General features: G+C 36.9%; 3 protein-coding genes across 3 annotated transcripts; 1 reads left to right on the plus strand and 2 right to left on the minus strand.

The window, feature by feature from the left end:
* Positions 1-1002: 1002 nt before the first annotated feature.
* On the minus strand, positions 1003-1605 carry LOC116412263 (olfactory receptor-like protein COR9). Its single transcript, XM_031906110.1, has one exon. The coding sequence runs from the start codon at positions 1603-1605 to the stop codon at positions 1003-1005; it is 603 nt and encodes a 200-aa protein (XP_031761970.1).
* Positions 1606-7545: 5940 nt separating this feature from the next.
* LOC100486623 (olfactory receptor 5I1) lies at positions 7546-8530 on the minus strand. The gene has a single exon (XM_031906113.1). It carries the CDS (start codon positions 8528-8530, stop codon positions 7610-7612), a length of 921 nt encoding a protein of 306 aa, XP_031761973.1. The 3' UTR covers positions 7546-7609.
* A 4725-nt stretch (positions 8531-13255) lies between these two features.
* Positions 13256-14191, plus strand: LOC116412266 (olfactory receptor 226-like). Its single transcript, XM_031906116.1, has one exon. It carries the CDS (start codon positions 13256-13258, stop codon positions 14189-14191), a length of 936 nt encoding a protein of 311 aa, XP_031761976.1.
* Positions 14192-23003: the final 8812 nt, after the last annotated feature.

Here is a 23003-nt window from a genome sequence, read left to right on the forward strand (position 1 = left end):
AGAAAAACGGTGCACATTTATAAACCCAAGGGGTAGATTTATTAAAGCACAAATTTCGTGCTTGTTTGTTAAAAGTACGATTGGAAAAAATTCGTACTAACCCCAATAATTTCTGATGTGCGAAAATTGCACAAAAATAATTTTCTAGGTTGTACTAAAATTTCGTGGTTGCGATCCAAAAGTTATGAAATTTTGTATCCGAACAATCGCAAAGGGCGCGAAAACTTTCTGACTTTGAAACTTCAATGAATGATTTTGGAAGCCTCCCATAGGACTCAATGGCACTCTGCAGCTCCAACCTGGCCAAAAGATAGCCACTATACCAAAGCTAGAATGAATTCCGAAATTTTTGTTATCGTTGCGCAAAGTACGAAACGTACGTCTTTTTCGTGCAATAACGAATGTATCACAAAAAAGTTGTACTTTTTTAACGATATTATGGTTAAACAGTAAGAAAAGTTCTAAACTTCTGAAAATACGAATTTCTTCTAATCGTTGTCATCGTGCTTTAATGAATGGGCCCCCAAGTGTACAAAGTGTGATTTTGGGTGCAATTCAACATTTTCTGCCTTAAATGTAGAAAATATTGACTTCCCTTCATTCAAGCATCATTGCACACACGTATACTTGTTCAGTGCAATTGAATAAGATGCATTAGCTCACATCAAACTGCAATTGGGTGGTTTTTACAGAGTTAAAATGATGTCTCCCCATGATTTTTTAATCACAAGTTTGCTGAGCCTATTGTGCAGCCCTGAACTGACATTCGCTCTGAGGTTCCCGTTGCATCAGTATAAGCACTTACACATAATCCATCATGGCAGCCTGAGTTCAATTAGGCAGAAGCACAAAAAACAACTTTAGGAGCAAATACCTTTATTAAATGCCATCAATATGTGCAAGAATTGTATCCATTTTTGCACAACCACAATTGCAGCTGTATTTGTAAATGAACCCTATTGTTTTCAGCCACAAATACAAACATTATTTTTGACAGGGATATCAGTGTAGCGCATTAAACAAAAAAATAATACAATGTATTTTTTTCTTAATGGCTTTTTTTAACTGATGATTTCTCAAGCTGTAGATAGCAGGATTAACTAGTGGCACAAAGACTGAATAAAATATTGCACTTATCTTCATCTGTAGCAAATTCGAGGAACTGGGCACTGGCTTTGCATAAACCGAGGTACCGCCAAGATAGAACAAGGAAGCATTTATTAAATGAGACACACAAGTAGAAAATGTCTTCCTACGCCCTGTGGCTGATGGGATCCTTAATACAGATTTTACAATAAAGAAATAGGAAATTACTATAAAATAGAAAGATGGTAAAACAAAAACAGTTCCTAACAATGTAACTATTATTTCAGCTATTTTGGTACCAGAACAGGAGATGTGTAAGAGTGGGGGTATATCACAGAAAAAGTGATCAACAATATTAGATTTGCAGAAGTTTAACCTATAAATTATTGCCGTGTGAATAGTGGAATAAACAATCCCATTGATCCAGGATGCCACAGCTAGCTGCATACAGACTCTCTTACTCATTATATCCATGTAGTGTAAAGGGTTGCATATTGCCATATATCGGTCATAAGACATGGCAGCTAAAACTGTGGACTCAGTCACTGACAAGTTGAAAAAAAAATAAAGCTGAACCAAACAGCCTCCAAGCGTGATCTTTTTGTTATGTGTAAGTGAGCTAACCAACAATCTAGGAATGATGGTGGAAATGTAACATGTGTCTAGAATTCCAAGGTTACAAATGAAAAAATACATTGGTGTCCATAGAGTAGGAGTCTGTATAATGACTGCAATAATCAGGAGATTGCTTACTAATGCAGTAAGGTAGACAACAAAGTATATAGCAAAAGTCAATGTCTCGTAGCTAGGCTCATCTGAAAAGTCTTTTAGGATAAATTCCATTGGTGCTGTTTTGTTTCCCATGTTAAAACGGTGCTAAATAAGATATTATTCCCTATTAATTTAATTTTTTTAATTTATAGTTAATGATATCAAAAGCCTGTTGCTTGTCTGAGGTCTTTTAACTTAACCCAGAACTGAAAGTAACTTTATAGTTCATTCATTTAGATTGTAAAACACCATAAAATTACCAAATTAACAATTCTTGGATATGAATAGTTATTGTCTTGACTAACAGACCATATACATAGGATAAATGCACTGCAATATAACTATAAAAGTAATTACCATGCACAATAATGGGCTTAGTTTATTAATAGGGTACCTAACATGGTATTTAGTCTTGCATTAATGTTTTTTATTCTATGTAAGTGGTAGTTAACCTCACTTAGTCTTATGTCAATTAATCTCACTACACATTTGTTGACCCTCAATAATGTTTATAACAATCAAAATACTGGTTTGAAGTAAACTATTACTGGAGGAGACATATACCGCTAAATATGGCCTCAGTTTTTGGTAGTTGTATGCTGGTTTATAGAAATTGTTTCGGTTTTGTTTGCAGAATTTCAAATGACATCACTTATGATTAATAGGATCATTCCAGGAGCTGGCTTCTTTATTTCGGGACGTTTCTGGTCAGAGAAATTTGTTCTGCAAAGGTAAAAAGGTCTTAAAATGCATCACTTAAACAAAAGAGCAACATGCATATAAAAGTTCAGCTTGCTTAGTGCTGTGGAACAGACATACAACCAAAATGATTTCCCCTTTAAAGACGTTGTTCACCTAAAATAACGTTTAGTGTGTTATACAATGCCCTTGCTCTTAGCAACTTTTCATTTAGTCTTTATTTTTTATTTCTTATAGTTTATGAATGATTTAACTTATTCTTCTGCCTCCTCCCACATTTCAAACAGGGGTCACTGACCCTGCCAGCCAAAAACTCTCTGAGCTCTGTGAGGCTACAATTTTTAGTTATTGATACTTTTTTTAGTACTTATCTTTCTTTTCAGGCCCTCTGCTATTCATATTCCAGTCTCTCACTGAAACCACTGCCTGTGTGTTAGTGTAAACCAGACTGCAGAAACCAGATAACTTCTAAAACCACAAAAACAAAGACCAGTTCCAAATCGTCTCAGAATAGCACTGTCTGGATTATACCAAAAGTTTATTTAAAGATGAATAACCCCTTTAATGGTGTATAAGATAAAAAGATCACACTGTGTTGTACTATTCCATTATTACAGAAATAATATTTCAAAAACAAGAATCTAACAAAACTTTAAACTTTATAAACAACACATCTAAGATCTGCAGCTGCTTAAGACCATCTTCAGAAAAATGACACGTGGGGAGATTTGTTGCCTGTGTTAAAAAATTAATAATGTAGGTACAAATCTCCTCAAAAATGCCTTGCCCTTTGCTAATATTGTAATTGGCGCAAATTAATTACATTACTTTTGGCAATTCATTTTAATCGTGGTAAAATGCATTTTCCCTTGATTAAGCCAAATGTAATTTACTTACAGCAATGTTAGTAAATGGCTTTTTTAGGGAGAACTGTTGCTCACAGTAGTGAATTATTAACACATAAATTAACGCATAATATTAACGCATAAATTACTGTGCAATATGTACTCTGATACTGAAGTCATCACTGTATTCCACTGCAGGCATTATGTGCTGTATTCAATGTTAAATTGATGAAGTAACAAATTAACAGTGTGATAAGCTCATAACATAAAGATAATGATTTGTACCTAAGTGAAACATGCTCTTAATCCAGTTCCAACCTAAGCTATGCTCAGTGTTTCTCTTTGCAGCACATAGCAGCTCAGAAAGTGGTATTGAAAAACACAGCATTAGTTAGATGCCACTCGTTTCACAAAATGTATCTTCTATGAAAAGGAGAGTAAATGTTTTCCGCAGTGATAATTAATTAGTTGGCACCCATGACTTTTAACCACTGTAACTGGAATCTCCCTTTACATTAGACCAGAGATCATTCACCAGTACCTTCGTTTTTGAAGTTGCTTATTAATATATCTTAACGTCCTCTTCAATCCAGATTATGGTATTAAATCACTGCAATACACAGACTGAATATGGGCTTGTTAAGCCACAATAAGATGGGGCCATATATGTCTTATCACATTTATGTAGAAACTTACTGCGCTCTAGGGAGGGGTGATTAATTTTGCAAACTAAAAAAAAATGAGTGTTCGAGGCATCAGGGAATACTTATCATAACTGCACAACTGAAATTAACAAACAAATTATGAAACTTTAAAAGAGTATTAACTATATCCTTTTAACCACATTTTCCTTAGTGTAAGCTGTCCAAATTTGGCCAGTCTTTCTTCATAAATGAAACCATCCATACACAATATTAGCTTAGTTGCTCCTATTTAGACTTTATTTCAAAAATGTCCATTGTGAGCACTGAAGATTAAAACAGTTCTATATATACTGTATATATATATAGAATAACTTCTCCTCATTGCCCAGGCCATATACCCTGCCTGCTTCCCTCACGGAGCTCTGCACCCCAATATGGTTTAACTGTGAGCACAAAAATCCCTCTTTAAGGGGTTGGAATAAGGACCAAGGAGGAAGCCTAGACAGTACAAAAAGCCCAAAGCATGGTATCTGAAGGGTTAACAAGCGTCTCTAGTCGATGGCACAGGTCAGTTCAGGCAGCAGTCAATGGAATCAGGATCAGGCAAAAGAGTGAAAACTGGCAAATCAGTCCAAAAAATCAGTTTACAGTGCACCCAGGAGCTCAAGAAAGAAGTCCTATTGAACCTGGGACTAGCATCTATTTACTTTGAACTTTCACACCGTGTGATGACGTCACGCAGTGTGATGACGTCACATGCTGCCATGACGTCACTACGCGGCCATGGGTGCTGCCATCTTTGCTTCGCAATGGAATGCTCCTCACAATAACACTCCTCTAGCAGAACCTTGCATTGAAATACATTTTTCAAAACACAAAACAAAGGGGCTAGCCATATTCTTAGTTTCCCAGGTACCCTCAGCCATGTGACTTGTGCTCTAATAAACTTCAGTCACTCTTTACTGATGTGATGCAAGTTGGAGTGATGACAGCCCCACCAGCAGCCGATTTAAGAATAAAATTTTAAATGGTAGAATGAGTTATTTGTAATGTTCACAGTGAAATAAACCTACACTAGTGATGGGATTCGCACCAAATTTCCACTTTTCAACATAGGTGGATTATTTTGCGGAACGGGTGTCAAAATTCAACATGTAAAAATATATCACACAACAAAAAATTGACGTCCGCAAAAAATGCCAACAAAAAAAATTGACCCTAGCCTAAGACTAATAGAAAGTCAAGGGTAATAGAAGATTTTTTGGTGATGAGTTTTGCTATTCAAAGTAAAATAATTTACACTAGATCTAGATTAGATTTATAAAGTGGTAATGTTAAAAAATTGTTGACATTTGCAGGGTTTGCTGAGTTTTCCAATATATTCCAATACTACTGCAGTTTTGGGCTTCAGTCCTAACGAAGGAGTGGAAAAGGATGGGAAATTAAACTATGGAGAAAGACTGTAAGGGTGCATCTGTTTAAGCTATTTGTGTATGTGTTTTATGCTATCTGATTACAACTATATATAAATCTATTATAATGGATTCTTCTATTATAACCAGGTTTTACACAATTTTTCTGGCATAAATTATTTGACACAGTTTGAAAAAATGTCCCAAGCCTTTACATGAAAAGCCTAATATTTTTTTAAAAAAAAGGAAACTAATTGGAGATGGTGCAAAAGTAAAGGTATATAAATAATTAATGGTAGAACTGCACACTTAGAAAAAAACTATTTAACTAACAAACTATCTCAGTATTTTAATCCATAATCTGCATGCATTTACTTTACATATGAACAACACCACATTCCCATAAAAAGAGTGGCTAACTGAACACCAGTTTTTTTTTCAGAACTCATAATAAAGATGAGGAATTCTGCACACCACAAGTGTTCTTTAATTATTGGACATTTTTTATAAATAATGTAGCACTCCTTACTTTATTCATTGTCACTTCTAATAAGGTATTTACACATGCCCCCAAACACCTCTCTACCCCAGTGTATCCTTATTGTCCCCCAACAATTTCTTCCTATTCTAATGTTCTTTCCTTTTGCCTTCAGTGCACAAGTTAACCATTTTATATTACTCTTGCACCACATTTGAGAGATCTGCCCTACAAAAATTAAATTAAGGGGTTTGCATCAGACTGAAAATTTGGGTTTAAATTTAAGTTTTGTGGGTTTTTTGTAAACAATCCATAAATACTGACTGTCTTATTCTCAGTTGAAAAGCATGACAATTGTGGCAATAAGTGAAATAATAAAAATGACATTTTAAATTAATTAATTTTTTATTCCTCCTGGCCTCTTATGCAAGAACTGGCCACTGCTCTTGAATAAAATATCAACAAAAGATTTGCACTTTGCAGAAATTAAACTTTGGTGTGCTAAAGTAAAATGTCTTATATAAGTGGCCAAAATGCATTTATGCTACTTTTAAAAAGGGCCACTTTAAGGCACTGACAGGCCTAGTTCCCAGTCCTATTTATGGGCTCCTCAAAAACAAATGTGTTCTTTACTACACTCATCCTAGTGTACAAATATGTTTTTCTAATGCTGTTTTAATATGATTGATCCAATCCATAGAAGTAATTGTGCATTTTGCCTGACCTGTCGGTGCAGGGGGTATAAATTAGGGAGACAGAGTTCAGTCAGGTCTCAGCTTCCTGTTTATGGTTTGAGATGCTGCATTAAAAAGGTATTGCTAATGGAAGAGCTGATGGTAGACCCCCTTGTGGTTGGCATGGGCACATTACCCTCTAGCTCTTAAAAAGGCACAGAACTTCTTGGTACTTTTGTGCACAGAAGCTCATTGCCATCTTGTACCAGGTCTAAGTTCTATTTTGTCCCACATTCAAAACCAGTCTGTTGGCGGTGGCATGTCGGTGGCATGCTGCCCCTAAAGTAAGGGTCGGCCCATTTTTCTCAATTAATTTATATTTACTTATCTGTTAAATGATGATGACATATGAGCTCTGAATTCAGGATTTAGTGTGGGATTTGCCCACACTTTCGTCCAAATCTATGTGCCTGGCAAAACTGAATCCAAATCCTTAAAATCCCTTGACTTTTTGTCACGTAAAGACAGCTCTCTGCACACGGTAATTGCTTTAACAGATTAAAGGGTAGGCAGACTCAATCAAAAGTAATCAGAAGAAAAAGGCAATTCAAGATCAAGAAGTAAGAAACTGAACCAGGATATCTTTAAATAGCAGCAGCCAATAGAGTCAAGTGAAGGCTGGGCAAGAACAAGTTAACATAAACATGGTGTACCAGCTGTACTTTTAAAACACAAATGCTATGCTGAAAATACAGTATCAGATACAGTAACAGGTGTGTAATTGGCAGATAGGGGGTACATTTTTGGAACAATGAATTATTTCATTAGAGAACAAATAAAGATGACAAATGAGTGACGGCAAACTGTAGTTCATACTATAACAGTCCATAACAAATATAACAGAATCAAAGGTCAGAGCTGGCATAAAGTTGAGACACAGATACAAATCAATCATCATACAGGACTGGAGCTAATCTGTATAAAATATGTAGGCCAAGTGTTATTGCATTTTATATAGAAAGGTTTTAGTCACTACTGTTTTTATTGCTCCTTTTAACTCCTTGTTCCTCAGACTGTATATAATAGGATTTATCATTGGAACAAAAATTGTATAAAATACTGCGCTTATTTTGTCTTGTTGAAAAGCAGAATTGGCTGATGCAGGTCGCAGGTACACAGATGTTCCAGTCAGGTAAAACAAGCAGACTGCCATTAGGTGGGAAACACAGGTGGAGAATGTTTTCTTACGCCCTTTGGCAGATGGGATCCTCATTACGGTTCTTACAATATGAACATAAGAGATTACTATTAATGGAAAACATGGCAAAATCAAAACAGCACCTACCACAAAAATCAAAATTTCATTTAATTTAGTATTGGAGCAGGAAATCTTCAACAGCGGTGGAATGTCACAGAAAAAATGGTCAATCACATTTGATCTGCAGAATTTCAGTGTAAAGGTGTTTGCAGTGTGAATAGTAGAATAGGTGAACCCAATCATCCAGGAAGTTGCTGCAAGCTGTAAACAGAGCCGTCTGTTCATAATAACTGTGTAGCGTAAAGGGTTACAAATAGCAACATATCGGTCATAAGACATGGCAACTAAAAGAAAAGACTCTGTCGCTGCCATGCTAAGAAAGATGTACATCTGAACCACACAACCACCAAAGGAAATTCTCTTCCACTGTTTGAGAGAGTTTCCCAGCATATTGGGAACTGTGGTAGAAATATAGCATACATCAAGAATTCCCAAATTTAAAATAAAAAAGTACATTGGTGTCCTTAGATTAGGAACATGTATTATGATCAATATAATCATCGCATTTCCTACTGTTGCAACCAGGTAAGTAAATAGAAATAAGACAAATGATAGGATCTGAAGAATGGGCTCTTCTGAAAAGTCAGTGAGAATAAATTCCATTGGTGAAGTTTGGTTACCCACTGAAGGAAAAGTGAGGCAATATATTTTACATGGAAAGCATTATAGACATGAATTAAAACACATTAAAATAGGTTAATCTGCATTAGCATTCTTATCAATTTAGAAATGTAAATTATTCCGTGTCAAATACACATGCTATGTTCAGTTCTAATAGAAGTGAAAGGAGAACAGGCAGCAAAGGGAATCAGCAAATCCTAGTGTAATATTGTGGCCAAGAGCCTAGCCATATTGATTCTTTTTACCACTTTTAAAATGTAATTTGTTAGAAAGCAAATTGCCCTAACATTTTTACCTATAAAACTGGCTTAAATGATGTTGCATCTTCATAATATTATATGATATAATGAAATTATATAAATGATTGAGCTTTTACTTACTAGTTATCAAAGGAGAGAATGTAAAGGTATTCATAAACAACAATTGCATCCACCTTTATATGGAAATAAGTTGGTCTCAGGAGATGCAGGAAATGTATTTCTTTACTTAAAGAAGGTAATTGGGTATCCTGGGCAATGATGGCTTGGGAGATGCAAAGAGTACTGTAAACTATGTCCAGAATGAGCACACAGAACTCTGAATACTATATTACATTTTAAAACTGCCTAAAAACTAACAATGTCTCAGAAAATGAGTCATTTTAAACACATATGGATGGTCTCCTTTACTATCGGGGCAAAGTGCTAAGTGCAAGAAATCAGATCTATATTCCATTTATCCCCAAAAAAGTTCTGTATTTCCCATGATTCCAGTGAAATTTCTATAATGGAAGTTAGAGCAATTTTTATGCATTGCTATTGGCTAGATATGCAGGTAAGCAGGTAAAAAAATTCAAGTTGCACTTCATTTTGGAAGTCATGTAGGTGATCTGAGGAGTAATAGTTAATTAAGTGTAATTTAATTTGCACCAAAGGGTGCAATGCGCAAAGACAGAACTGTGAGACAAATGGATCACATTGTGTCCAGCCCAGCGTAGCTGACTGAACCACTGCTCCATGCTCTGGTGAATGAATTCAGGTTGGAGTGTCAAGCATGTAAACTTCACAAAGGGCTGGGGTTATATCTTGTAAATAAGACTAATTTTTTTATTGTTAATATTGACATGATCATAATAATTATAGGTACTGTATCTGTCAAAGCAACTGAGTATGTAGGGTAATTTATTGGAACTTTTTTGTCCTATACAGGATTGCACAAAAGCCAAACATTGGGGTTTATTTATAATTATGTAAAAAAGAAAAGTAGCCCTTTATTCTGTATAGGCACGGTTTCAAATATTTTAGCTATACATATAAAGAGACATTTCACTCAAGAGATGCAGTTTTACAATTAACATTATTTTCATCCAAATCTGGGGCACAACCCTGGGATTATTTCAAACACATTAAGTTCTCTGTTCAGCCTTAGATACAGGGGTATTGCAGTCAATTACAGTAATTTATATTCATTGTAATGTTATTGTAAATATATATTGTTACCACCTTTGAACCCTGACTGCAGAACTAAAAGGGTCTGGCTCCTTCCTCTGGGCCCTGACCAGGGTGGGAGGTTAAGGTAATTATAAAATACCTTACTGACTTCTGGGCACTCACATCAAACAAAACTAAGTGAACCCCCTAAAATTCTGTCCCATTATGAGGGTAGGGCATCCTAGCCAACCCAGTCAAAGTTTTATTTATTTGTATTAGATACTTTATGCATGTTTAAGTATCAAAAAAAGAATCTTACAGATACAAATTTATGAATTTCTGCATTTTTATGAATTTCTGCATTTTTATGAATTTCTGCAGAGTAGAGTCACCCACTGTGACCTACAGCACTTATATTTGCCTATTTGTGTCTGTTAGTTACCCTCCCATATAGATTGTAAGCTCTACAGGGCAGGGACCTCCTTCCTCTTGTGTCCTCGACTCTTAACTTATTGCTGCTGTATTTATCTGTATTTATTATTATACTTTGTATTCATATATTATCTTATTAACACCGTTTGTATTAATGTATTCTACTGTACAGCGCTGCGTACATAAGTAGCGCTTTATAAATAAAGATATACATACATACATACATTTTATATTAATATGTAATTTTACTAGCTCAGGTGTGAGAGTGCACCAGTGAAAGAGGAGGCTCTGTGGATCCCCCTCAAAGAGAAAAGGGTGTACGTCTAGAGCCTAGCCTGAGGCCCCAGTAAAAAGTATAGCTGGATACAGGCAAATAAAGCCTAGCCAATAGAAGAGATATGTCTGCTTGGGTAATCTGGACCCTAGCAACTAAATAGCTGCAAAAGTTTAAAACTGGAAAGCTTCTGAAAAAACTAGGAAAAAAATAATAAAATAAAGACCAATTGCAAATTGTCTCACAATAGCAGTCCATACATTATACTTAGGGGCAGTTTTCCTACTGTGTGTATTTTTTGCGACTTTTTCGTTAATTTGCATGACTGTTTTGCGACAATTTGTGCAACAAAGTCGCATTTGTCGCGCCGAGTACGAAATTTTCTGATTCATTAAAGCTTCGTTATCGTGACTTTCCTTGGGCCAGGTTGGACCTGCAGAGTGCCATGTCCTATGGGAGGCTTCCAAAATCTTGCACAGAAAGGTTTTCCTGCCGTTTACGATCGCTTGGACACGAAAATTTTGTGACTTTTGGTTCGCCAATACGATATTATTGTGACTATTACAATTTTTTCGTAAGCATATTTGTGACATTTGCGATCGTCAGAAATTATCGTATCTAATCCGAATTTTACCCATTTCGGGATTTGAACTCGTACATAATGAATCTGCCCCTAAAAGTTTGTTTAATGTTGAACAACCCCGTTAAGTTAGAAAACAGCTTTGCTTAGCATTCACTGGTTACGTTTGCCAAATATGGGTAAATATTTTCTCAATCTCACGGAAAACTTTTAAAACTGTCTTTCAATTATTGGTATTGTATCATAGGGGATTAGTATTTCTCTTGGGATTTGCATTATGAAATAATTACTGTACATTAGCAGACACCTTTATGCCTATAAGTGTTCTCTTCAGTGCAGATGTTGTAAGGAAGGATCCATGATGATACTTACACTGTGATGAGAGGTATTATTGGTCACATTCTCAAATCCATCTTGGGTACAGTAAGTCTTGGTACTTTCTAGACAGATATCACTGGCCTTGTTAAGCCTTCTTTTGTCTGTTTAACCATTTTTCTTTCTACTAGACAATACAGACACCAAAATAAATAAAATAGAATTATCAAGAAGATATATATATATATATATTTTTACTTGCAAGCCACAAGCATGCTTGTACAACATATAAAAAAGTAAGTTGTTGCCTCTTAAAGGTATTCTGTCATGATTTTGATAGTATAAGTTTTATTACTATATTACAGTTTACATAGCAAAGAATTAATTCTACCATTTTATTCTTAAACCAAAAAATGTATTTATTCAGTTGTAATATTGGCATGGAGGCAGCCATGCCTGAGTCTGAGCTTTCAGAAGGAGCCAGGACTACATCATAAAGCTACTCGCAGATAAGCTATTATTTCCCCTACTCCAATTAACTGCTGGACTTTTACTATTAAGTGCTATTCTGATATACTGTAGGTGGGGAGGCATGAGAGCATTTTTAGCAACTGAGGTGTCAGGGAGCGGCTATCTTGCTACCTTCCCATTATTCTGCTGATCAGATGCTGGGGGAAAGGGAGGGGGGTGATATCACTCCAACTTGCAGCGCAGCAGTAAAGAGAGGCTAAAGTTTATCAGACCACAAGTCAAATGGCCGTAGGCACCTGGGAAAATAAGAATATTTCTAGTCCCATGTCAAATTTAAAAATTAATTATTAAAAAATGAATTTTCTCTTTTGCAAAACAGATTTCAATGCAGGATCCTGTTAGAGGAGCACTATTAACTGGTGCATCTTGAAATAAATATGTTTTCCTGTGACAGAATGCCTTTAAATAAGAGAAACTAGCATCCTCCTCCAACTCATGTTTATCTTGCTGGTATAGGTATTGGGCTTTCCTTTTATTTCATTTTTCATAGTTACATTAGGAAACAATAGCTCCCCTTTAGTCTTTAAAGAAATGCATTCATGAAATGATAACACTCTCTGTATTGTAATATAATCCCTAACTAAATCCATTTAGCAAAGCATCTCTGAAGTTCATAGTTATCCCACTACTGACCTTGTAGTCAGAACCAACCCCTAGGTCTAAGGTGACACACAAGAGAAACATATATATAATTGACCCCCTTTGACGGCAACACTTTTTAAACAATATTGCCTCTTGCATCATTTATTGCCAAGATGTTGATTGCATTTGACCATTGCAATTCTTGACCTCTTCCCATAATACAATGTGTTAAATGGCATGTGATATGCCCTGGAATGTCATATCTGTATCATCAGTGTAGCATTTAACCCTACTGCCATTCCTGCAATTACTGCAAATCCTGGGTATACATTGCCACTTCTTTACATTATCACATTGATGCAGAGACCAATGGTTGCACGGGTGAGAAATATACATCACGTTCAAACACCAGGACAGGGCATTCCTGTAGATCCAGATGGTGATTGTATTGTACATCTAAATACAAAACACCACGGTATTACGTCAGCATCCCTGTAGTATATCATGTAACATTATAACCAAATGATTCTCTTGGAGTTTTTTTTGCCAATTTTTAACTTAAAACTGAAAATGAAGAAAGAACCATGAGAAACGAGACTGAAAGGACTGAAATTCTACTCCTTGGATTTGAAACCAGTACAAAGTTACGTTTCCTCCTCTTCATAATTTTCCTATCCTTCTATGTCCTTACCATCACCACCAATATGTTCATTATCGGTATAATAAGAATAGACCTTAATCTCCAGAGAAAACCTATGTATATCTTTCTAAGCCACTTCTCCTTCCTAGAGATATGGTATACCACTGTTACTCTTCCTAAAATGCTGGTTGATTTTATAGAGGATAACCATACATTATCCTATAATGGCTGCCTTACCCAGATCTACTTCTTCTTTGCATTGGGTCTCACTGAGCTATCCTTTCTGGCAGTAATGTCATATGACAGGTATTTCGCTGTATGTCACCCATTACGATACAATGCTATTATGACAAACAACCTTTGCAATAAGATGGCAATATGTTCATGGTGTTGTGGTTTTCTTTTCAGTTTCATTTTAGTTATTCCCAGTTCTAGACTCTTGTTCTGTGGTCCAAATACTATTAACCATTTCTTTTGTGACTTTATACCATTGCTGCACATCTCCTGTAATAAAACATTGACAACAGATAGACTTTTCTATACACTGGCTTGGATTATTATTTTATTTTCTTTTTCTGTGACCATAGCCTCATATATTTTTATTATCAAGACAATCTGTAGTGTGCTCTCCAGAGCAGGAAGGAGGAATGCCTATTCAACTTGTGCCTCTCATCTCACTGTTGTTCTGACTTTTTATATCACAGTCATCTTTATGTATATTCGCCCATCAGCACAATACTCTTTTAGTGTGGATAAGGTGGTCTCTCTGTTCTATGCTGTGGTGGTCCCACTGTTAAATCCGCTGGTGTACACTCTACGTAATGCAGAAGTGCAAGAGGCTTTGAGGAAAATGCTTGTAAAAAAAATTGCATTTTTCTAACATGCCCTTTATAGAGGGGTGAGAGGAGAGAGCTGCGCAGACTCTGGCACAGGAATTACAGAGACAAGAAATCCTGTTTCTTTTGATAGAAGACTCAGTGCAGCTTTTCTGTGAGTGCTTACGGCTGTATTTACATAGACCTTTCTGATAAAGCTTACTTAGTTTTTACCTTTCCTTCTCCTTTAAAGTACAGTTTTTATAATTCTGCTAACAACATGGAATTCCTATAGCACAGATGTATGGTCTCTCTCCTTACAGGCCGTTTGCAAAAATGAGGGAGTTTTCTGGATATCAAGGACATGACTTATGGCCTCATAACGAACATGATGTGCTAGGACATGCCCCCCCCTTTTTTTTTTATAAACCGCAGCGCGGCTCTGGGAGATAAAAATAAGCTTTGCCATCCTGCCTACAGAAACAATGGCTGCTTAGACAGGGTTGCACCTTCATTAAAGCTTAAATAGCCCTGAAACTAAAAAAAAATATCAATTACAACTGCAATTTTACATTAAAATGTTTTTAAAGTTTACTTATCCTAAAAAGGAATTCCTACAAATGCCACCTGAGGATAATGGGCCATAATTCTGTCTAAGCACAATGGGAAAGAACTACCCTCAAAGCAGTGTTTGAGGCTAGCATAGAGGAGCTCAAAAAGGCACAAGCACCTTTACAAATGATATTTATTTGGCCACATTTTGTAACCAACTCTGCATCTACCAATTGTAAATGAGCTCCTATGTTGCATGACTACAATACGCACAGGAGGCCCTAGTAGAATAGCTAATAATGTTTTAAAATTTATATGGAATTATGGTAATGTTGTTTGTATTGTATATAATTATTTTATAGTGCCCACTAGCAACCTACATTATGCACGGTTTTCCCTCCGGTACCTCATCATGCTCAGAGGAAGTGGGAATAGGGTCAGTTCATGCTATTCATGCCCTAATGCGGTTGCCCTAACACAGCAAGTGCAACATGTTAGGTATCAGGAGCTTCACATGACCCTATCAAGATGTATAGCATATATAGCCAGCAAAGAGGAACAGCTGAAGAATGAAGCATGCCCAACAGGTCCTTGAAAATGGGTCACACATTATATTCCATGTAGAATACATAGAAATACATTTTTGTTATCCATTCCAATTGTGATGCCATGCCTTAATTGTTTTACATATAGTGAGAGAGGTAAAATACAAGCATTATCCCCCAGTTTCAATTCTTTACTCGAATGTCCCCTAGTAAACTTGCACCATCTAATCCAGATCCCAGTGAAGCCAAAAATGCTTCCTCCCAATCATCCGCTCCGACTGATGGGATGTCATTCTGCCACATTTGTTGTGCTCTATCGAAGGGAGAGGGGAGATACAAAGTTAGGAATCTGTGCAGTCTTGAGACCAGCTTATCACTTCTATTATCCCACAGAACCTCTTTAAACCTGGTGGTAGTGTAATCTATAAAGTGGAGAATTGCGATTGATTCCCTAGATTGGAAATATCTGAACCATTGAATAGCCTGCCTGTTGTTAACCCTTACTTGGACTGAGGGAGATTTTCAAAGCATTTCACCCCAGTTAATAAAATTTTGTCCAAATCCAAATTTGTGCATAACTGCCCAAAGATACCGCCAAAAATTATGGGGCAAAATGTTTGCCGGGCATGGATTTGCGGCTAATTTCGGTGTTTCACTATCAGCGGATTTTTTGCAAAATGGGTGCAAAAATTCGGCAAGGAAAAAGTAGGCAAGCAACAAGAAATTTTCGCCCGTGTCAAAAAAATTGTTGCACGTGTCATTTTTTTGACACGTGCGACATTTCATCATTTTCACCATTTAGAACATTTTCCACCATTTCACAAATCTTTTCAAAGATTCACAAATTTCTTGGTGAAGAAAAACGGGACAGATTCGCTCATTACAAAAAACATAAAAATCACACACATGACAATGTTTTTTTGACTTGCGTCATTTTTGCCGATTCGCAGTTCTTTTCAAGGTTTCGCAAATTTCTTGGCGAAGCAAAACAGGACAGATTTGCTCTTCACTAACCACCACTCTACAGAATCAATAGCTTTAGCCAGGTCTATAGATACTACTGCTCTAGAGCCTTTATTGTCGTGTGGGATCTGCAGGTGTATGTGAAATTTTCTAAGGTTAATGGCTGTGGATTTATGGAGCATAAAGCCTGATTGGTTGTGATAGATTGTTGTAGTAATTACCTTTACTATGATTAAGTGCCTTAATGGGCACGAAACGCGTTAGGCGTTTATTGTTTTAAAACATGAAGAAATAAATTTTTGGATTTTAGCAGTCTTCACGTGTCCGGAGTGCTTTACGTTCCATATGCTAACCTTGTAATTACCTTTACTAACCTGGCAGCTAGAATTTTAGATTTTTGTGTCAGTATTTATAAGCGATACTGATCAGTACTAGTCCCAGGTTTTTAGAGCTTTTAGTATGCGAACTAGGAGGAAGGGCTGAATAGAATGTAACAGTGTAGTGCAGTTTTCAGTGTCAAAGTGAAGCCAGGCATGTGTATTGCTTTTTTGGGATGCTAAATAATATATATAACAATTCAGAGCTGCAAGACACTATTGAGTTTGGGGCAGATAATATACTGCGGGAAAATATTGGGGTCTTGTGTGCCCAGATAAAAGGAAATATACACTGCTGAAAAAAATTAAGGGAACACAAAAATAAGACATCCTAGATCTGAATGAATGAAATATTCTTATTAAATACTTCGTTCTTTACATAGTTGAATGTGCTGACAACAAAATTACACAAAAATTATCAATGGAAATCAAATTTATCAACCCATGGAGGTCTGGATTTGGAGTCACACTCAAAATTAAAGTTGAAAAAAACACTACAGGCTGATCCAACTTTGATGTAATATCCTTAAAACAAGTCAAAATGAGGCTCAGTAGTGCGTGTGGCCTCCACGTGCCTGTATGACCTCCCTACAACGCCTGGGCATGCTCCTGATGAGGTGGCAGATGGTCTCCGGAGGGATCTCCTCCCAGACCTGGACTAAAGCATCCACCAACTCCTGGACAGTCTGTGGTGCAACATGGCGTTGGTGGATGGAGCGAGACATGATGTCCCAGATGTGCTCAATTGGATTCAGGTCTGGGGAACGGGTGGGCCAGTCCATAGTATCAATGCCTTCATCTTGCAGGAACTACTGACACACTCCAGCCACATGAGGTTTAGCATTGTCTTGCATTAGGAGGAACCGAGGGCCAACCGCACCAGCATATGGTCTCACAAGGGGTCTGAGGATCTCATCTCGGTACCTAATGGCAGTCAGGCTACCTCTGGCGAGTACATGGAGGGCTGTGCAGCCCCCCAAAGAAATGTAACCTCTCATCATTTCTGACCTACTGCCAAACCGGTCATGCTGGAGGATGTTGCAGGCAACAGAAAGTTCTCCACAGCATCTCCAGAGTCTGTCACGTCTGTCACACATGCTCAGTATGAACCTGCTTTCATCTGTGAAAAGCACAAAAAAAGATTTGCGAATTTGACAATCTTGGTGTTCTCTGGCAAATGCCAAACATCCTGCACGGTGTTGGGCTGTAAGCACAACCCCCTCCTGTGGACGTCGGGCCATCATACCACCCTCATGGAGTCTGTTTCTGACCATTTGAGCAGACACATGCACTTTTGTGGCCCGCTGCAGTTCATTTTGTAGGGCTCTGGCAGTGCTCCTCCTGTTCCTCCTTGCACAAAGGCGGAGGTAGTGGTCCTGCTGCTGAGTTGTGGTCCTGCTGCTGAGTTGTTGTCCTCCTACGGCCTCCTCCATGTCTCCTGATGTACTGGTCTCCTGGTAGTGCCTCCATGCTCTGGACACTACGCTTACAGACACAGCAAACATTCTTGCCACAGCTCACATTGATGTGCCATCCTGGATAAGCTGTACTACCTGAGCCATTTGTGTGGGTAGTAGACTCTGTCTCATGCTACCACTAGAGTGAAAGCACCGCCAGCATTCAACAGTGACCAAAACATCAGCCAGAAAGCATAGGAACTGATTAGTGGTCTGTGGTCACCACCTGCAGAACCACTCCTTTATTGGGGATGTCTTGCTAATTGCCTATAATTTCCACCTGTTGTCTATTCCATTTGCACAACAGCATGTGAAATTGATTGCCAATCAGTGTTGCTACCTAAGTGGACAGTTTAATTTCACAGAAGTGTGATTGACTTGGAGTTACATTGTGTTGTTTAAGTGTTCCCTTTATTTTTTTGAGCAGTGTAATTTTTTCTAGCTGATGAAATAGGTCTTTTGGGGATCTCTACTGGAATGTGGTCACTTTTAGTACATCAGTGTGCTTGTGCCAAATTAGTTCAAGGCCCAATTCTATACAGTAGGTTGAATGAGCTTATAGCAAACTGCTGGAAACATAAATGGGTATAATTACCTTTGTGAACAGTATCAATACAAGCGCAGTTATGCATCCATTCTAGTTGAGTTTTGTGCCTTAGTATGAATTAGGTAGAAGAAGCAGAGTGCAGGCCAAAAGTTCATGGTTCCCTTTGTCCACTATACCAATATATTTGTTTTTTTATATACAGGTATGGGACCTATTATCCAGAATGCTCCTGACCTGAGTTTTTCCGGATAAGGGATATTTCTGTAATGTGGATCCCCATAACTTAAGTCTGCTAAAAATCATTTAAATATTGAATAAACCCAACAGGATTGTTTTGCCTCCAATAAGGATTAATTATATCTTACCGTAGTTAGGATTAAGTACAAGATACTGTTTTATAAATTTCAAATGGCATATAAGTGAACTCTCAGGCCTTCCCTGTGTGACACCCATAATGATGCAAATATAATTTGTACAATTTTTACAAAAAATGAACTTGCTTATTCAAACTTGCTGGTTTGAATAATAGGCAAAACACTGTACTGTGGAAAAATACAGCAAATTACATAGATTTTGTAGACATTTTACCAAGTTAGTAAAATCGGTACCCTGGGATCAGGCATAAATGTTTTTTTTTTAACCCCATATATATTTTTTTATCTAATGCACATTGTACACACTACTGGACTAAGCTATTTCCTCACTTTTTGTCATACAGGGCCACATTTATCATAATACTATCATAGGGAATCAGGAATCTGTTTTCAATAGTCAGTGATCAATTGGAGCCTTACAGCGTGTAAATTAATTGTCATTTGTGAGTAAATGCTACCATCTTGTGGAGAATAATTATTACAAACCTATATCTAGTTTGCCGAAACGTTGTGCTTACCAGAAATTTTAAAATTACTGTTCTCCTTTTTATAACTATTGAAAATAATGGTAGCAGTAATAAAATTATACTTATCTATATAACGGCATAGTTAATCATTTGTAAGATTAGCTTTGCATAATCCCCCTGCAGGGGACTAATAGAAGGTAAAATATGCTACAGTAATGCTTTCCTGCAAAAAATATAAGTTTTCTTAATTTATTTTTTTACTGATTTCCTTAAGACTTTGCTTAAGACCCAAAATAAAAGCAGATCTCTTATCCAGAAATACTCTGGTTTTCAGTAGCGGCATGAAGGCTTGCTGAAAGTACTTATAAAAAAAGCTCATTATAGCAGTCATGAATACTTTCTAAAAAGTATTCTCTATCCAGCATTCTAAGCCAATTCCAACATACAAAACAAAATACAAATGGCACAAACCATACAAGCAAGTCCACTGCTCAAAGCCAGTTAATTTATGTCAACAATTGAAGATACCATGTGGAAATGGGGCTCCTAAGTTACTTTCTTCTTTCTACATGCAAATCTAAAACTGCATATTCTTACATTTCAACTTGTGAACAAGTACAGAAGGGAATATATAAATGCAATATGCTTGTATAATTATTGTAGGGTGCCTTTTGTCCTGTGTTCATGGCTCTAAGGCATAACAGTAGCCGACCACCCTAATTCTAGTGTGACCCATGTCCTAGTAAAAGCAGGTGAATTCATAAAGAAGAGCTAAGTGTTTAAGGGTAGTTTGTAAAGACAGGCCTTAAATATATAGGGGTGTGAGTGAAAGGCAGTAACACATTATGGGGACAATGCATCTATTTAACATTCTAATTTATGAATTAGAATTCATGGTTCAGTTTTTAAAAAAAAAAGCTCTGAAAAGTTTTTGTCAAAACTTTTGTCTTGTCAAAACGTCAGTCTTAATATCTGCTGTTACACAAGTGTTTCCTTTCTAAATATTTTTAAATATTATTTATATTTCACTGCCAGAACAGGCCTGAAAAGGAAATCATTTAATAGAATAAAAGGGACAAAAATTCCAATAAAATTAATATTTAAAAAAAGAAAAAAAAGGGGGGGGGGACTTTAAGGTTCAGAAACCAAGCCTATTAAAGGGGACATGTACCATCATTTTCTACTTTTTTCCAAACTGTTGTTAGTAGTTTAAAATTGAATCAAAAAAAGGTTTATTTCATAAATACTGTGCTTTTATTGTAAAACTGCTCAAGCCCCTCCCGGTTGCAGGGCTTTCGGTCATCAATCACAGTCTGACTTTTAGCTGGGGCCACCGGCTCTGGCTTCTTTCTACAGAGGAGCTGCATTCAGAAGGAGAAAGCCTGGGTGTGCAGACATGAGCGGCGGTTTCGATGACGCCATTTCGAAGCACATGAACATGCTGTTCACGGCCCGCCCAACTAGCATTTTAGTGCGCACTCCAATGTTGCATCTTAAATGCTGCTGTAACTCAAAATCGCCTGCTTTCATAATTATATGTAAGCGAATGTTTTAAAAAAAAATTTCTTACTAAAATAAACGATTTTTTTATTGACAATAAACAAGTCAATTATTTTTATGCTTTTTGTTCCCGCAACAAATGCCTGCATCCGGTCATACAGTGTTTGAAAATTTGATTTTTTTTTTCCTGCAACAACTCCCTGGATCCAGTCCTACAGTGTTTGACAATTAGATAAAAAAAAGTTCCCATTTTTTTCAAGACCTTTTCATGTAAGTGATTTTTCAGCTAAGAATATTTGATAAATTTCGACATTCCTGGAAATAATTTTATTTAAACTTTGCAAAAAAAATTTGATTTTTAAAAAATATATTTGGGAACATTTTTTGTAATTTTCACTATTTTTCTGTGTAAAATACAGCTGAATATTACTGAAATTAATATTCTTCATTTTTGCAGCCCATAAATTATATTAATGCTAATATTCAGTAATGATTCAGTACGAAACATAACAAAGGTGGTCCCTTCTTTATTCTACGACAAGTGGTGAATTTTGTTACCTCACTGGATGGTGAGAATTTTGAAGGTAACATATGAATAATATTTATAGTTTACATACAGTGGTGTGAAAAACTATTTGCCCCCTTCCTGATTTCTTATTCTTTTGCATGTTTGTCACACTTAAATGTTTCTGATCATCAAACACATTTAACTATTAGTCAAAGATAACACAAGTAAACACAAAATGCAGTTTTTAAATGAGGGTTTTTATTATTTAGGGAGAAAAAAAATCCAAACCTACATGGCCCTGTGTGAAAAAGTAATTGCCCCGTGAACCTAATAACTGGTTGGGCCACCCTTAGCAGCAATAACTGCAATCAAGCGTTTGCGATAACTTGCAACGAGTCTTTTACAGCTCTCTGGAGGAATTTTGGCCCACTCATCTTTGCAGAATTGTTGTAATTCAGCTTTATTTGAGGGTTTTCTAGCATGAACCGCCTTTTTAAGGTCATGCCACAACATCTCAATAGGATTCAGGTCAGGACTTTGACTAGGCCACTCCAAAGTCTTCATTTTGTTTTTCTTCAGCCATTCAGAGGTGGATTTGCTGGTTTGTTTTGGGTCATTGTCCTGCTGCAGCACCCAAGATCGAAGCTTGAGTTGACAAACAGATGGCCGGACATTCTCCTTCAGGATTTTTTGGTAGACAGTAGAATTCATGGTTCCATCTATCACAGCAAGCCTTCCAGGTCCTGAAGCAGCAAAACAACCCCAGACCATCACACTACCACCACCATATTTTACTGTTGGTAGGATGTTCTTTTTCTGAAATGCTGTGTTACTTTTACGCCAGATGTAACGGGACACGCACCTTCCAAAAAGTTCAACTTTTGTCTCGTCGGTCCACAAGATATTTTCCCAAAAGTCTTGGCAATCATTGCGATGTTTTTTAGCAAAATTGAGACGAGCCATAATGTTCTTTTTGCTTAAAAGTGGTTTGCGCCTTGGAAATCTGCCATGCAGGCCGTTTTTGCCCAGTCTCTCTCTTATGGTGGAGTCGTGAACACTGACCTTAATTGAGGCAAGTGAGGCCTGCAGTTCTTTAGATGTTGTCCTGGGGTCTTTTGTGGTCTCTCGGATGAGTTGTCTCTGCGCTCTTGGGGTAATTTTGGTCGGCCGGCCACTCCTGGGAAGGTTCACCACTGTTCCATGTTTTTGCCATTTGTGGATAATGGCTCTCACTGTGGTTCGCTGGAGTCCCAAAGCTTTAGAAATGGCTTTATAACCTTTACCAGACTGATAGATCTCAATTACTTTTATTCTCATTTGTTCCTCAATTTCTTTGGATCTTGGCATGATGTCTAGCTTTTGAGGTGCTTTTGGTCTACTTCTCTGTGTCAGGTAGCTCCTATTTAAGTGATTTCTTGATTGAAACAGGTGTGGCAGTAATCAGGCCTGGGGGTGACTACAGAAATTGATATTGAAATTGAAAATTGAAATTGATAAACCACAGTTAAGTTATTTTTTAACAAGGGGGGCAATCACTTTTTCACACAGGGCCATGTAGATTTGGAGTTTTTTTTCTCCCTTAATAAC

Source organism: Xenopus tropicalis, chromosome 1 (genome assembly GCF_000004195.4).
Source record: "Xenopus tropicalis strain Nigerian chromosome 1, UCB_Xtro_10.0, whole genome shotgun sequence".
Lineage (NCBI taxonomy): Eukaryota > Metazoa > Chordata > Amphibia > Anura > Pipidae > Xenopus > Xenopus tropicalis.

What these genes read in the sequence shown, in the direction of transcription:
- LOC116412266 (XM_031906116.1), top strand. Translation starts at nt 13,256, where the DNA reads ATGAGAAACGAGACTGAAAGGACTGAAATTCTACTCCTTGGATTTGAA.
- LOC100486623 (XM_031906113.1), bottom strand. Translation starts at nt 8,530, where the DNA reads ATGGAATTTATTCTCACTGACTTTTCAGAAGAGCCCATTCTTCAGATC.
- LOC116412263 (XM_031906110.1), bottom strand. Translation starts at nt 1,605, where the DNA reads ATGTCTTATGACCGATATATGGCAATATGCAACCCTTTACACTACATG.